General features: G+C 52.3%; 1 protein-coding gene across 1 annotated transcript in view; it reads left to right on the top strand.

Annotated features, from left to right (window-relative positions):
* Nucleotides 1-267: 267 nt before the first annotated feature.
* Nucleotides 268-11,806, top strand: part of LOC147105370 (TSC22 domain family protein 3-like) — a 108,525-nt gene continuing 96,986 nt past the window's right edge. The window contains exon 1 of the mRNA XM_086011667.1: nt 268-444. Coding sequence (XP_085867793.1) covers nt 395-444 — 50 coding nt within the window. The 5' untranslated portion in view covers nt 268-394. The remainder of the gene's footprint in view (nt 445-11,806) is intronic.

Genomic DNA, 11,806 nt, shown 5'->3' with positions numbered 1-11,806 from the left:
GGTCAATGTGAGTGTCTGCCAACAGCAAGCAGACAATCATTTCCTGTTTTTTCAGTCATGATGATGTATGGTGTCAGGATCTGAGCAGTGTCATATTTAAAGAATGAATGGCTTGTAGTTGTTGTGAACACGCAGTGTGTTTGGCTGTGAAGCTGGTCTTACCCACTCTACAATGGAGCCAGTGTCCCTTCGAGCGTTCCCTTCTATTCATTTACATCTAGCTTCAGTCATGTGGCTTCTGGCTTCTACCAAAACACAAATCGCAGAAGTTAAACTGCAACTGCAGAAGAGCGCAGGCTCCTAACTCTGCCCCCAGCCCATAGCACCATCCCTCCACCTCTCCATCCCTCTTCCTAGTGATCTCTCTATTCCCAATGCTTGCTCCAAAATCAACATGACATTCCAGCCTCCCTACTCGCCGAGTCTTTTCCGTAAGCGGGATGGGTAAGTAGTCTTGGCAGCAGCTGCTGGCATTCATTGTTGGTGTTTTACGCACTAGTTCCCTGGCGTTACTAGTATTCTGGTTTCTGAATGCTTTCTGATGTGATGCTCCTTAGTTCTTGGCTGGTTTAAGGAGCACACAATGGAGCTCAGTGAAAGCACGGATTATACAGCCTCACATGGATTAGCATAGGTGCATTCACCACACTCCTAGTGTCTCCATTCACACTAGTGATGAAGGGAATGCAATGGATGTTGTCTGCATGGATTTTCGGAAGGTGTTTGACAAAGTACCACATAGAAGGCTGGTTAACAAAATTGAGGCTCATGGAATAGGAGGGTCAGTGGCAGCTTGGATAAGGAATTGGCTTAAGGACAGAAAACTGCGAGTTGTGGTAAATGGCTGTTTTTCAGACTGGAGGATGGTAGACAGTGGTGTTCCCCAGGGGTCAGTGCTGGGGCCACTGCTTTTATCGATATATATAAATGACCTGGGTATTGGAATACAGAGTAGAATTTCTAAATTTGCTGATGACACCAAACTTGGGGGTGTGGCAAACAGTGAGGATGATACCAATCAACTGCAACAGGACATAGAAAGGCTAGCAGAATGGGCAGACAAGTGGCAGATGGAATTTAATACAGAGAAGTGTGAGGTGATGCATTTTGGCAGAAGGAACAGGGGGAGGCAATATACACTTAATGGAATAGCAAGATACTGTAGATGCTGGAAATCTGAAATAACAACAGAAAACGCTGGAAAAACTCAGCAGGCCAAGCAGCATCCATGGAGAGAGAAACAGAGTTAGCGTTTCAGGTCGAAGACCTTTCGTCAGAACTGGAAAAAAGCAGGAAATGGAACAGATTTTAAAGCAAGTTTGGGGGCTGGGAAATGGGGGAGGGGATGAAAGAACAACAGGGAAGGTCTGTGATAGGATGGAAGGCAGGAGAGGTAAAGAGACATTAAGAGATATTCAAGGCAAGAGGAGATGGTAATGGGACAGGTTAAGAAACAAAAGATGGCTCTAGATGAAATGTGGATTGCACTGGCAGAATGAAAGACAGCTGCCATGTGGGAGGGAAGAAAAAAGGCACAAAGTGTGGATAAAATATATATATATGATAGGGGCCGAGGTTATGATCTGAAATTGTTGAACTCTGAGTCCAGAGGGCTGTAAAGTGCCTAATCGAAAGATGAGGTGCTGTTGCTCGAGCTTACGCTGAGCTTCCATGGAACAATGCAAGAGGCCGAGGACGGTGAGGTCTGAGTGGGAGTGGAGCGGTGAATTAAAGTGACAGGTGACTGGAAGCTCGGGGTCCCCCTTACGGACTGAATGGAGGTGTTCCGCAAAGCGGTCACCCAATCTGCGTTTGGTCTCCCCAATGTAGAGGAGACCACATCGTGAGCAGCGAATACAGTATATCAAATTGCAAGAAGTACAAGTAAATCGCTGTTTCACCTGGAAGGGGTGTTTGGGGCCCTGGACAGTGGGAAGGGGGGAGGTATAAGGGCATGTGTTGCATCTCCTGCGCTTGCACAGGAAGGTGTCGGGCGAAGGGGAAGGGGTGCTGGGGATGATAGAGGAGCGGACTAGGGTGTCGCGGAGGGAGTGGTCCCTACGGAATGCTGAAAGGGGAGGTGAGGGGAAGATGTGTTTGGTGGTGCGATCACGCTGGAGGTGGCAGAAATGGTGGAGGATGATCCGTTGAATGTGAAGGCTGGTGGGGTGAAAGGTGAGGACAAGGGGAACTCTATCGTGGTTCCGGGAGGGCAGGGCAGGGATGAGGGCAAAAGTGCAGGAGATAGAACGGACACGGTCGAGGGCCGTGTCAACCACAGTAGAGGGGAATCCTCGGTTGCGGAAAAAGGAAGACACGCCGGAAGCACTGGTATGGAAGGTGGCATCGTCAGACCAGATGTGGCGGAGACGGAGAAACTGGGAGAATGGAATAGAGTCCTTACAGGAGGCGGGGTGGGAGGAAGTGCAGTCCAGGTAGCTGTGGGAGTCGGTAGGCTTGTAGTGAATGTTTGTCAATAACCTATCCCTAGAGATGGAGACGGAGAAATCGAGGAAGGGAAGAGTCGGAGATGGACCATGTGAAGGTGAGGGAAGGGTGGAAATTGGAAGTAAAGTGAATGAAATTGTCTAGTTCAGGGTGAGAGCAGGAAACGGCACAGATACAGTCATCAATGCACGGAAAAAGAGGTGAGGGAAGGAACCCGAGTAGGACTGGAACAAAGAGTGTTCCACATATCCCACGAAAAGGCAGGCATAGCTAGGACCCATGCGGGTACCCATAGCAACACCTTTAATTTGGAGGAAATGAGTGGAGTCAAAGGAGAAGTTGTTCAATGTCAGAACAAGCTCAGCCAGGCGGAGGAGGGTGGTGGTGGATGGGGACTAGTTGGGCCTCTTCAAGGAAGAAGCGGAGCGCCCTCAGGCCATCCTGGTGGGGGATGGAGGTGTAGAGGGATTGTACGTCCATAGTGAAAGGGAGGAGGTTGGGGCCAGGAAAGTGGAAATTGTTAAAATGGCGGAGGGCGTCGGAAGAGTCACGAATGTAGGTGGGAAGAGACTGGACAAGGGGAGAAAAGATAGAGTTGAGATAGGAAGAGATAAGTTCCATGGGGCAAGAACAGGCTAAAACGATGGGTCTACCAGGGCAGTCCTTTGTGGATCTTGGGAAAGAGGTAGAAGCGGGCTGTGCGGGGTTGGGGAACTATGAGGTTGGCGGCCATGGGGGGAAGATCACCAGAGGAGATGAGGTCAGTGACAGTCTTGGAAACGGTGGCTTGATGCTCGGTAGTGGGGTCATGGTCCAGGGGGAGGTAGGAGGAGGTGTCAGAGAGTTGGCGTTCAGCTTCCGCTAGGTAGAGGTCAATTCGCCAAACAACAACAGCACCACCCTTGTCAGCAGGTTTAATGACAATGTCGGGGTTGGATCTGAGAGAATGGAGTGCTGCAAGTTCAGAGAGAGGTAGGTTGGAGTGAGTGAGGGGAGCAGAGTAATAGAGACGACCGATGTCACGCCGGCAGTTTGCAATGAAAAGATCTAGAGAGGGTAAGAGGCCAGAGGGAGGGGTCCAGGTAGAACGAGAATTCTGAAAGTGGGAGAAAGGGTCAGCCATGTGGGGGCAAGACTCCTGGCCAAAGAAGTAGGCACGGAGACGAAGGCAGCGGAAAAAGAGCTCCGCATCGTGCCGAGCTCAATTCATTGAGGTGGGGGCGTAAGGGGATGAAGCTCAGGCCTTTGCTAAGAACTGATCATTCGGGGCCAGAGAGGGAAAGGTCAGAGGGGTTAGTGAAAACGCTTAATGGCACAGTTTTAAGGAGTGTGCAGGGACAGAGGGACCTGGGAGATAATGTGCATAGGTCCCTGAAGGTGGCGGGACATAGTGAAAGAGTGGTTAACAAAGCATATGGGATCTTGGGCTTCATAAATAGAGGTATTGAGTACAAAAGTAGAGAAGTTATGCTGAGCCTTTATTAAGCACTGGTTAGGCCACAACTGGAGTATTGCGTCCAGATCTGGTCACCATACTTTAGGAAGGATGTGAAGGCACTTGAGAGGGTGCAGAGGAGATTTACCAGAATGGTTCCGGGGATGGGGGATCTTCGCTGCAAGGACAGGTTGGAGAAGCTGGATTTGTTTTCATTAGAGCAAAGGAGGTTGAGGGGTGATTTGATAGAGGTGTACAAGATTATGACGGGTTTGGATAGGCTAGACGGGGAAAGGCTGTTCCCACTAGTTGATGGCACAGATTTAAGGTTTTGGGCAATAGATACAGGGGGGATGTGAGGAAAAACTTTTTTACACAGCGAGTGGTGAGGGCTTGGAATTTGCTGCCGACGGAAGTGGTGGAAGCGGAGACACTCAATGTTTTCAAGGGGAGACTGGATAGGCACTAGAGGGAAATAAACTTGCAGGGCTACGGGGATAGAGCGGGGTATTGTGACTGACTCGATTGCTCTACAGAGAGCCGACATGGACTCGATGGGCGGAATGGCCTTCTTCTGTGCCGTTATGACTCTGAGGGAAATGTTCGGTTGTTTAGCGCCTCCCATTAGAGCCCTAAGAGGGCGCTAATGGGGCGCAAAGCAACTAGCGCCTGGACGCGGCGATGTTTGCGCCGCTCGCGAAATTGACCAGACATTTTGTGGTGGCACTAAACACTACCGCCACGATCTCCTGCACCCGCAGATCATGACGTCAGTCGAGCGTGCAACGCCTCAGTAGCACTCTGGACCGGATATTGAGTGGCGCCCCCTGCCTTACCGCCTGCTGCTAGCAACGACGGGTTGAGGGGAGCGTTTTGCAGTCAGGAAGGGAGTGGGGAGCGCTATTTAAAGGTGACCGCTTCCTGCCTTTTTTTGTCAGCGACATTTTTGCACCACACATTCTGAGAGAGAGAGACTTCTGGAGAGATTTGTGAAGGACTTTTAGGTACTGAGCAGCACTTTGCAGGTTCATTTTGATTTGACCTTCCTTGCATCGATTTAGAAGCGACTATGGGGGCTGCACTCTGAGCTATTTCCCTGGGCCTCTCCATTGTTCTTTCCAGCAGATTTGATGTACAGGTCTCTCCAGGCCGAGATTCAAGGCTGCAATGAGCAGGGTGTGGCTGGAGAGCAAGATCAACCCTCCCCTTTAAGAACTGGCCGGCGCCAGTGTGTCTGTGTTCCATTGCTAACTGACATCACCTGAGCTTCACCAGCGCTCTGAGGTCGCGCTTCGCTCCTCGGCCTTTGCACCTTAAGACAGGTGTGTAGCGCCTGATTTAGCGCTCCAATCACCTCCAGGGGCGATAAAAACCAAGTTTGCAGTCGGAGGCGATAATTAGCGCCAGGCGCTAAACTTTGCACCCGGCTGATAATTGCGCCCCAAACGGGGCGATACCGAATTTCTGCCCCTATGACTCTAGTGGTTTTTCCATTCACAATGGTTTAGTGGGTAGTGATATGCCTATCAATTAGTCCAATAAAAGGCGACGAGTTAAGAACGTAACTGAAGGTTTTTATTGGCTAAATAACAGAGCCCACCCTCGTGGGTGATCCGATCCAACAGGGAGGAATACTAGCCAGTCAGCTACCTTTATACCTGGGCAGGTAATGGGCGGAGTCGGAGGTGGTCAGCCCAGGTATAACAGTGCGACAAGAGGCGACCTCGTGTAGTGATGTGACAGTGAGAACAGTGAGAACAATATACAGTGATAACTATAACAGTGGTTTACCACATTCACCCCTTGTTTAGATTAGAGTCCGGCGGGGTGAAGTGTATTACCAGCTCTGGTATGTCAGTCTGTCCGGAGGCTTCGTTAGCCTCTCCGATCGTCGCAGCGGCGGTGTTACGTTATCCGGTGTTAAAGCTGGTGTCTGCGTAGTCGGCAAAGGCTCGTGGGGTTCCGGCATGCCGTCTACCTCGGCTGGACTCGGGGGGTTGGGAGGGGGGGGTGAGGGTGCGAGGTCTCGTAAGGAGACAGTGTCCTCCCGTCCGTCTGGGTAAGCCACATAGGCGTACTGGGGGTTGGCGTGCAGGAGGTTCACCTTCTCGACCAGGGGGTCCGTTTTATGGGCCCTCACGTGCTTTCGCAGCAAGACGGGTCCCGGAGAGGTCAGCCAGGTTGGTAGGGTGGTTCCCGTAGTCGACTTCCTGGGGAAGACAAACATTCGGGCATGGGGGGTGGTGTTAATGGCAGTGCAAAGTAGTGACCGGATGGAGTGCAGCGCAATCGGGAGGACCTCTTGCCAGCGGGAGGTTGGGAGGCCCTTAGACTTTAAGGCTAAGAGGGTGGCCTTCCATACCGTCGCGTTCTCTCTTTCCACCTGGCCGTTCCCTCGGGGGTTGTAGCTGGTGGTCCTGCTTGCTGCAATACCCCTCTCCAATAGGAACTGACGGAGTTCCTCGCTCATGAAGGAGGCGCCCCGGTCACTATGTATATAGTTCGGGAACCCGAACAAGGCGAAGAGTTTGTTCAGGCATTTAATGACCGTGTTACTGGTCATGTCTGGGCAGGGGAAGGCAAAGGGGAAACGGGAGTACTCATCAACGATGTTGAGGAAGTACACATTACGGTCGGATGACGGTAGGGGCCCCTTGAAGTCGATGCTCAGACGCTCGAAGGGGCGGGTGGCCTTGATCAGGCTTGCTCTGTCCGGCTTATAGAAGTGCGGTTTGCACTCAGCACAGATCTGGCAGTTCCTGGTCATGGTCCTGACCTCCTCGATGGAGTATGGCAGGTTGCGGGCCTTAATGAAATGGTAGAGTCTGGTGACTCCGGGGTGGCAGAGGTCATTGTGGAGGGTCTGAAGTCTATCACTTTGCGCGCTGGCGCATGTAATGCGTGAAAGAGCATCAGGGGGGTCGTTCAGTTTACCGGGCCGGTACAAGATCTCATAATCATAGGTGGAAAGCTCGATTCTCCACCTCAAGATTTTGTCGTTCTTGATCTTGCCCCTCAGCTTGTTATTAAACATGAAGGCAACCGAGCGTTGGTCGGTGAGGAGGGTAAATCGTTTGCCTGCCAAGTAGTGCCTCCAGCGCCGTACTGCCTCCACAATTGCCTGGGCTTCCTTCTCGACCGACGAGTGTCGGGTCTCGGGGCCCTGTAGGGTCCTTGAGAAGAAGGCTACCGGCCTACCCTCCTGGTTAAGGGTAGCGGCTAGGGCGAAGTCGGATGCATCGCTCTCCACTTGGAAGGGGATTGACTCATCCACTGCGTGCATTGTGGCCTTGGCTATGTCTCCCTTAATGAGGGAGAAGGCCGCGCACGCCTCTTCCGTGAGGGGGAAGGATGTGGTTTTCAGGAGGGGTCTGGCTTTGTCCGCATAATTGGGTACCCATTGGGCATAGTAGGCGAAAAGCCCCAGGGTTCTCCTAAGTGCTTTTGGACAGTGGGGGAGGGGTAGCTCCATGAGGGGGCGCATTCTTTCGGGGTCGGGGCCGATGACTCCGTTCTCTACTACACAGCCAAGGATGGCAAGGCGCGCTGTGTTAAACACGCATTTCTCCTTATTGTAGGTGAGGTTCAGCCGTTGGGCCGTACGGAGGAATTTCTCCAGATTCACGTCGTGGTCCTGCCGGTCGCGGCCGCAGATGGTGACGTTATCTAGGTAGGGGAATGTGGCCTGCAGTCCGTTCTGGTCAACCATCCGGTCCATCTCCCTTTGGAAGACCGAGACCCCGTTGGTGACACCGAAGGGGACCCTAAGGAAGTGGTATAGGCGCCCATTCGCCTCGAAGGCGGTGTACTGGCGGTCCTCGGGGTGGATAGGGAGTTGGTGGTAGGCCGACTTAAGGTCGATGGTCGAGAATACGCGGTATTGTGCAATCTGATTGACCATGTCAGATATGCGGGGAAGGGGGTATGCGTCCAGCTGGGTGTATCTGTTTATGGTCTGGCTGTAGTCGATGACCAGGCGATTTTTATCGCCGGTCTTAACGACCACGACCTGGGCACGCCAGGGGCTGTTGCTCCCCTCGATGATGCCCTCCTTCAGGAGACGCTGCACCTCAGAGCTAATGAAAGCTCTGTCCCCAGCGCTGTACCGCCTGCTCTTGGTAGCGACGGGTTTGCAGTCGGGGGTGAGGTTAGCGAACAGGGAAGGTGGCGGCACCTTGAGGGTGGATAGGCTGCAGGTGTTACGCGGTGGGCGGTTTAACCTTCGCTGGTTGTCGACTGTGAGTGGGGGGAGGGGTCCACCGTATGCTAGGGTTACACTTTGGAGGTGGGATTGGAAGTCCAGCCCTAGTAGGACGGCAGCGCAGAGCTGGGGGAGGACGAGGAGTTTAAAGTTTTTATACTCTGTACCCTTAACCGACAAGGTCACAGCACAGTAGCCGCTAATGTCCGTGGCGTGGGACCTCGATGCCATCGAGATTCGGTTGCGCGTTGGCAGGACAGGGAGGGAGTAGTGGCTCACCGTGTCTGGGTGGATGAAGCTCTCCGTGCTTCCGCTGTCGAACAGGCAGGTCGTGGCGTGGCCGTTTACTTTGATGTCCATCATCGACTTGGACAGGTGGTGTGGGCGGGCTTGATCCAGAGTGACGGAGGCTAGCGTGTAGGTAAGCGAGTCGTTGTCGTCTGCGGGCGAGGCGGTCGTCGGGTCCGGGGGCCCGGTGGCAGTCGGGCGTGGTGTGTAAAATGGCGTCTCCCACGAGGTAGGACAAAATGGCGGAGAAGATGGCTGCCCCCATAACTCACATGAGGCACTATTGGGGTCGGTTGCCTTGATCAAAGATGGCCGCCCCCATGACTCACGTGTGGGGATACTGGCCTCAGTTGCCGTGAAAGAAGATGGCCGCCCCCACAGTTCGCATGAGGCACTGCTGGCCTCTGAAGATCCGCTCCTGCAGGCCTTAGAGAAGTGGCCTTTCTTCCTGCAGGTTGTGCAGGTAGAGTTCCTGGCTGGGCAGCGCGACCTCGGGTGCTTCTCCTGGCCGCAAAAGAAGCAGCCGGCGGCCCGATCGCGGGTGCCCGATGTCGGAGCCGGTACCGGGGGTGGCGGGCCCGGTCGGGTCCGGGACGCCGACGCTGAGGTAGGTCCCGGGGGCGGCGCTGCGAAGGGTATTGCGGTAGGGGTCGGGCCCGAGTCCCAGGGTCGCGAGCAGTACCTGGAAAACGCCTCCTGGTCCTGATGGGCCACCTCCAGGGAGAGAGCGAGGGCTTCAGCTTTGTCCAGGTCGAGGTCTTTAGCTTCAAGCAGTCTTTGCCGTGAGTAGTCGGACCGTAGGCCTTTCACAAAGGCATCGCGGATATTATCTTCCGTATTTTCAACAGCCGTCACCGCTTTAAAGTCACAGTTCCTGCCGAGTGCTCTTAGCGCCCGTAAAAATTCAGCTACAGACTCTCCTGGCTGTTGCGGGCGGGATCTTAGGAGGTGCCTGGTGTACATGTAATTTACCGGGCTGCGGTACTGCTGTTTCAGTAGGTTGATAGCGGCCTCGTACGTAGTCGTGTCCTGTATGAGTGCGTATACTCTCGGGCTCGCTTGGGCGTTCAGAAGTCTTAGTTTGGATCTCTGCGGGGCGCCGGATTCTTCCAGGTAGGATTCGAAGCAGTCCAGCCAGTGTTTGAAGTTGAGGGCTGCGTTTGGTGCCTGTGGGTTTAGATCCAGGTATGGTGGTTTCAAGGCTTGCAGCCAAGCCGGCTGGTGTGGCCCGTTGTCTGGAGGCTGCTGTTGCTGTGCTGCTGGGTGAGCTCCTTGCTGTTGCTGTTCATTATCAGACATCTTTAAAATTTAGCCAATAAAATTGATATGCCTATCAATTAGTCCAATAAAAGGCGACGAGTTAAGAACGTAACTGAAGGTTTTTATTGGCTAAATAACAGAGCCCACCCTCGTGGGTGATCCGATCCAACAGGGAGGAATACTAGCCAGTCAGCTACCTTTATACCTGGGCAGGTAATGGGCGGAGTCGGAGGTGGTCAGCCCAGGTATAACAGTGCGACAAGAGGCGACCTCGTGTAGTGATGTGACAGTGAGAACAGTGAGAACAATATACAGTGATAACTATAACAGTGGTTTACCACAGGTAGCACCCTCACCTCTGAGTTAGAATGGTGTGGAGATGCCGGTGTTGGACTGGGGTAGACAAATGTAAGAAATCACACAACAACAGGTTATAGTCCAACAGCTTTATTTGAAATCACAAGCTTTCGGAGCGCTGCTCCTTCTTCAGGTGAAGTGGAGAGATGCATAAAAACACAGCTTATATAGTCAGAGAATAATGTCAGATGTTTACAGGTAATCTTTCTAACTGCCATTTATCACATCTCGGCAGAGAGATAATCACAGCAATCAAAGGTGTAAATGGTGTCCAAACAGGTCAGTCAGGAAAACATTACAAAGCGAGGAGGGTAGCCTCAGTCTGCAGGACGATATAGATGGGTTGGTCAGATGGGCGGAACAGTGGCAAATGGAATTTAACCCGGAAAAGTGCGAGGTGATGCACTTTGGGGGGGACTAACAAGGCAAAGGAATACACAATGAATGGAAAGACCCTAGGCAAGACGGAGGGTCAGAGGGATCTGGGCGTGCAAGTACACAGATCCCTGAAGGTGGCGGAACAGGTGGATAAGGTGGTAAAAAAGGCATATGGGATACTTGCCTTCATTAGCCGAGGCATTGAATATAAGAGCAAGGAGGTTATGATGGAGCTGTATAAAACACTGGTTAGGCCACAGCTGGAATACTGTGTGCAGTTCTGGTCGCCACACTACAGGAAGGATGTGATCGCGTTAGAGAGGGTGCAGAGGAGGTTCACCAGGATGTTACCAGGGCTGGAGCGCTTCAGCTATGAAGAGAGACTGGGCAGATTGGGTTTGTTTTCCTTGGAGCAGAGGAGGCTGAGGGGGGACATGATTGAGGTGTACAAAATTATGAGGGGCATAGATAGGATGGATGCTGAGGAGCTTTTTCCCTTAGTAGAGGGGTCAATAACTAGGGGGCATAGATTCAAGGTAAAGGGCGGGAGGTTTAGAGGGGATTTGAGAAAGAACTTTTTCACCCAGAGGGTGGTTGGAGTCTGGAACTCACTGCCTGAAAGGGTTGTGGAGGCAGAAACCCTCACAACATTTAAGAAGCATTTGGATGTGCACTTGAAATGCCATAGCATACAAGGCTACGGGCCAAATGCTGGAATATGGGATTAGATTAGGCAGGGCTTGATGGCCGGCGCGGACACGATGGGCCGAAGGGCCTCTATCCATGCTGTATTACTCTATGACTCTAACAATGAGGTGGGGTCACAAGGGGTCAAATGTTGCAGATGCTGGGGTCTGTATGAAAAACAAAAAAACAGACAAGAAACATTTTTTTTGCTGGAAATCACAGCAGGTCCGGCCGCATCTGTGTGGAGAGAATAAGCCAACGACGACTCGAGTCTGGATGACCCTACGTCAGGTGGGGTTACATGTAGCGTGACATGAACCCAAGATCCCGGTTGAGGCCGTCCTCATGGGTGCGGAACTTGGCTATCAGAAACTGTTCTTTGTAATGTTTTCCTGACTGACCTGTTTGGACACCATTTACACCTTTGATTGCTGTGATTATCTCTCTGCCGAGGTGTGATAAATGGCAGTTAGAAAGATTACCTGTAAACATCTGACATTATTCTCTGACTATATAAGCTGTGTTTTTATGCATCTCTCCACTTCACCTGACGAAGGAGCAGCGCTCCGAAGGCTTGTGATTTCAAATAAAGCTGTTGGACTATAACCTGGTGTTGTGATTTCTTACATCTGAGTTAGAAGGCTGTGGGTTCAAGTCCCACTCCAAAGATTTCAGCACAAAAATCTAGGCTGACACTCCAGTGCAGTGCTGAGGGAGTGCTGCACTGTCGGAGGTGCCGTCCTTCAGATGAG

This window comes from Somniosus microcephalus, chromosome 18 (genome assembly GCF_052327205.1).
Source record: "Somniosus microcephalus isolate GS21.2 chromosome 18, FLI_Smic_1.0, whole genome shotgun sequence".
In the NCBI taxonomy this organism is placed as follows: Eukaryota; Metazoa; Chordata; class Chondrichthyes; order Squaliformes; family Somniosidae; genus Somniosus; species Somniosus microcephalus.
Note: the sequence above shows the minus strand (reverse complement) of the source record. Positions and strands in the feature narration are given on the sequence as shown.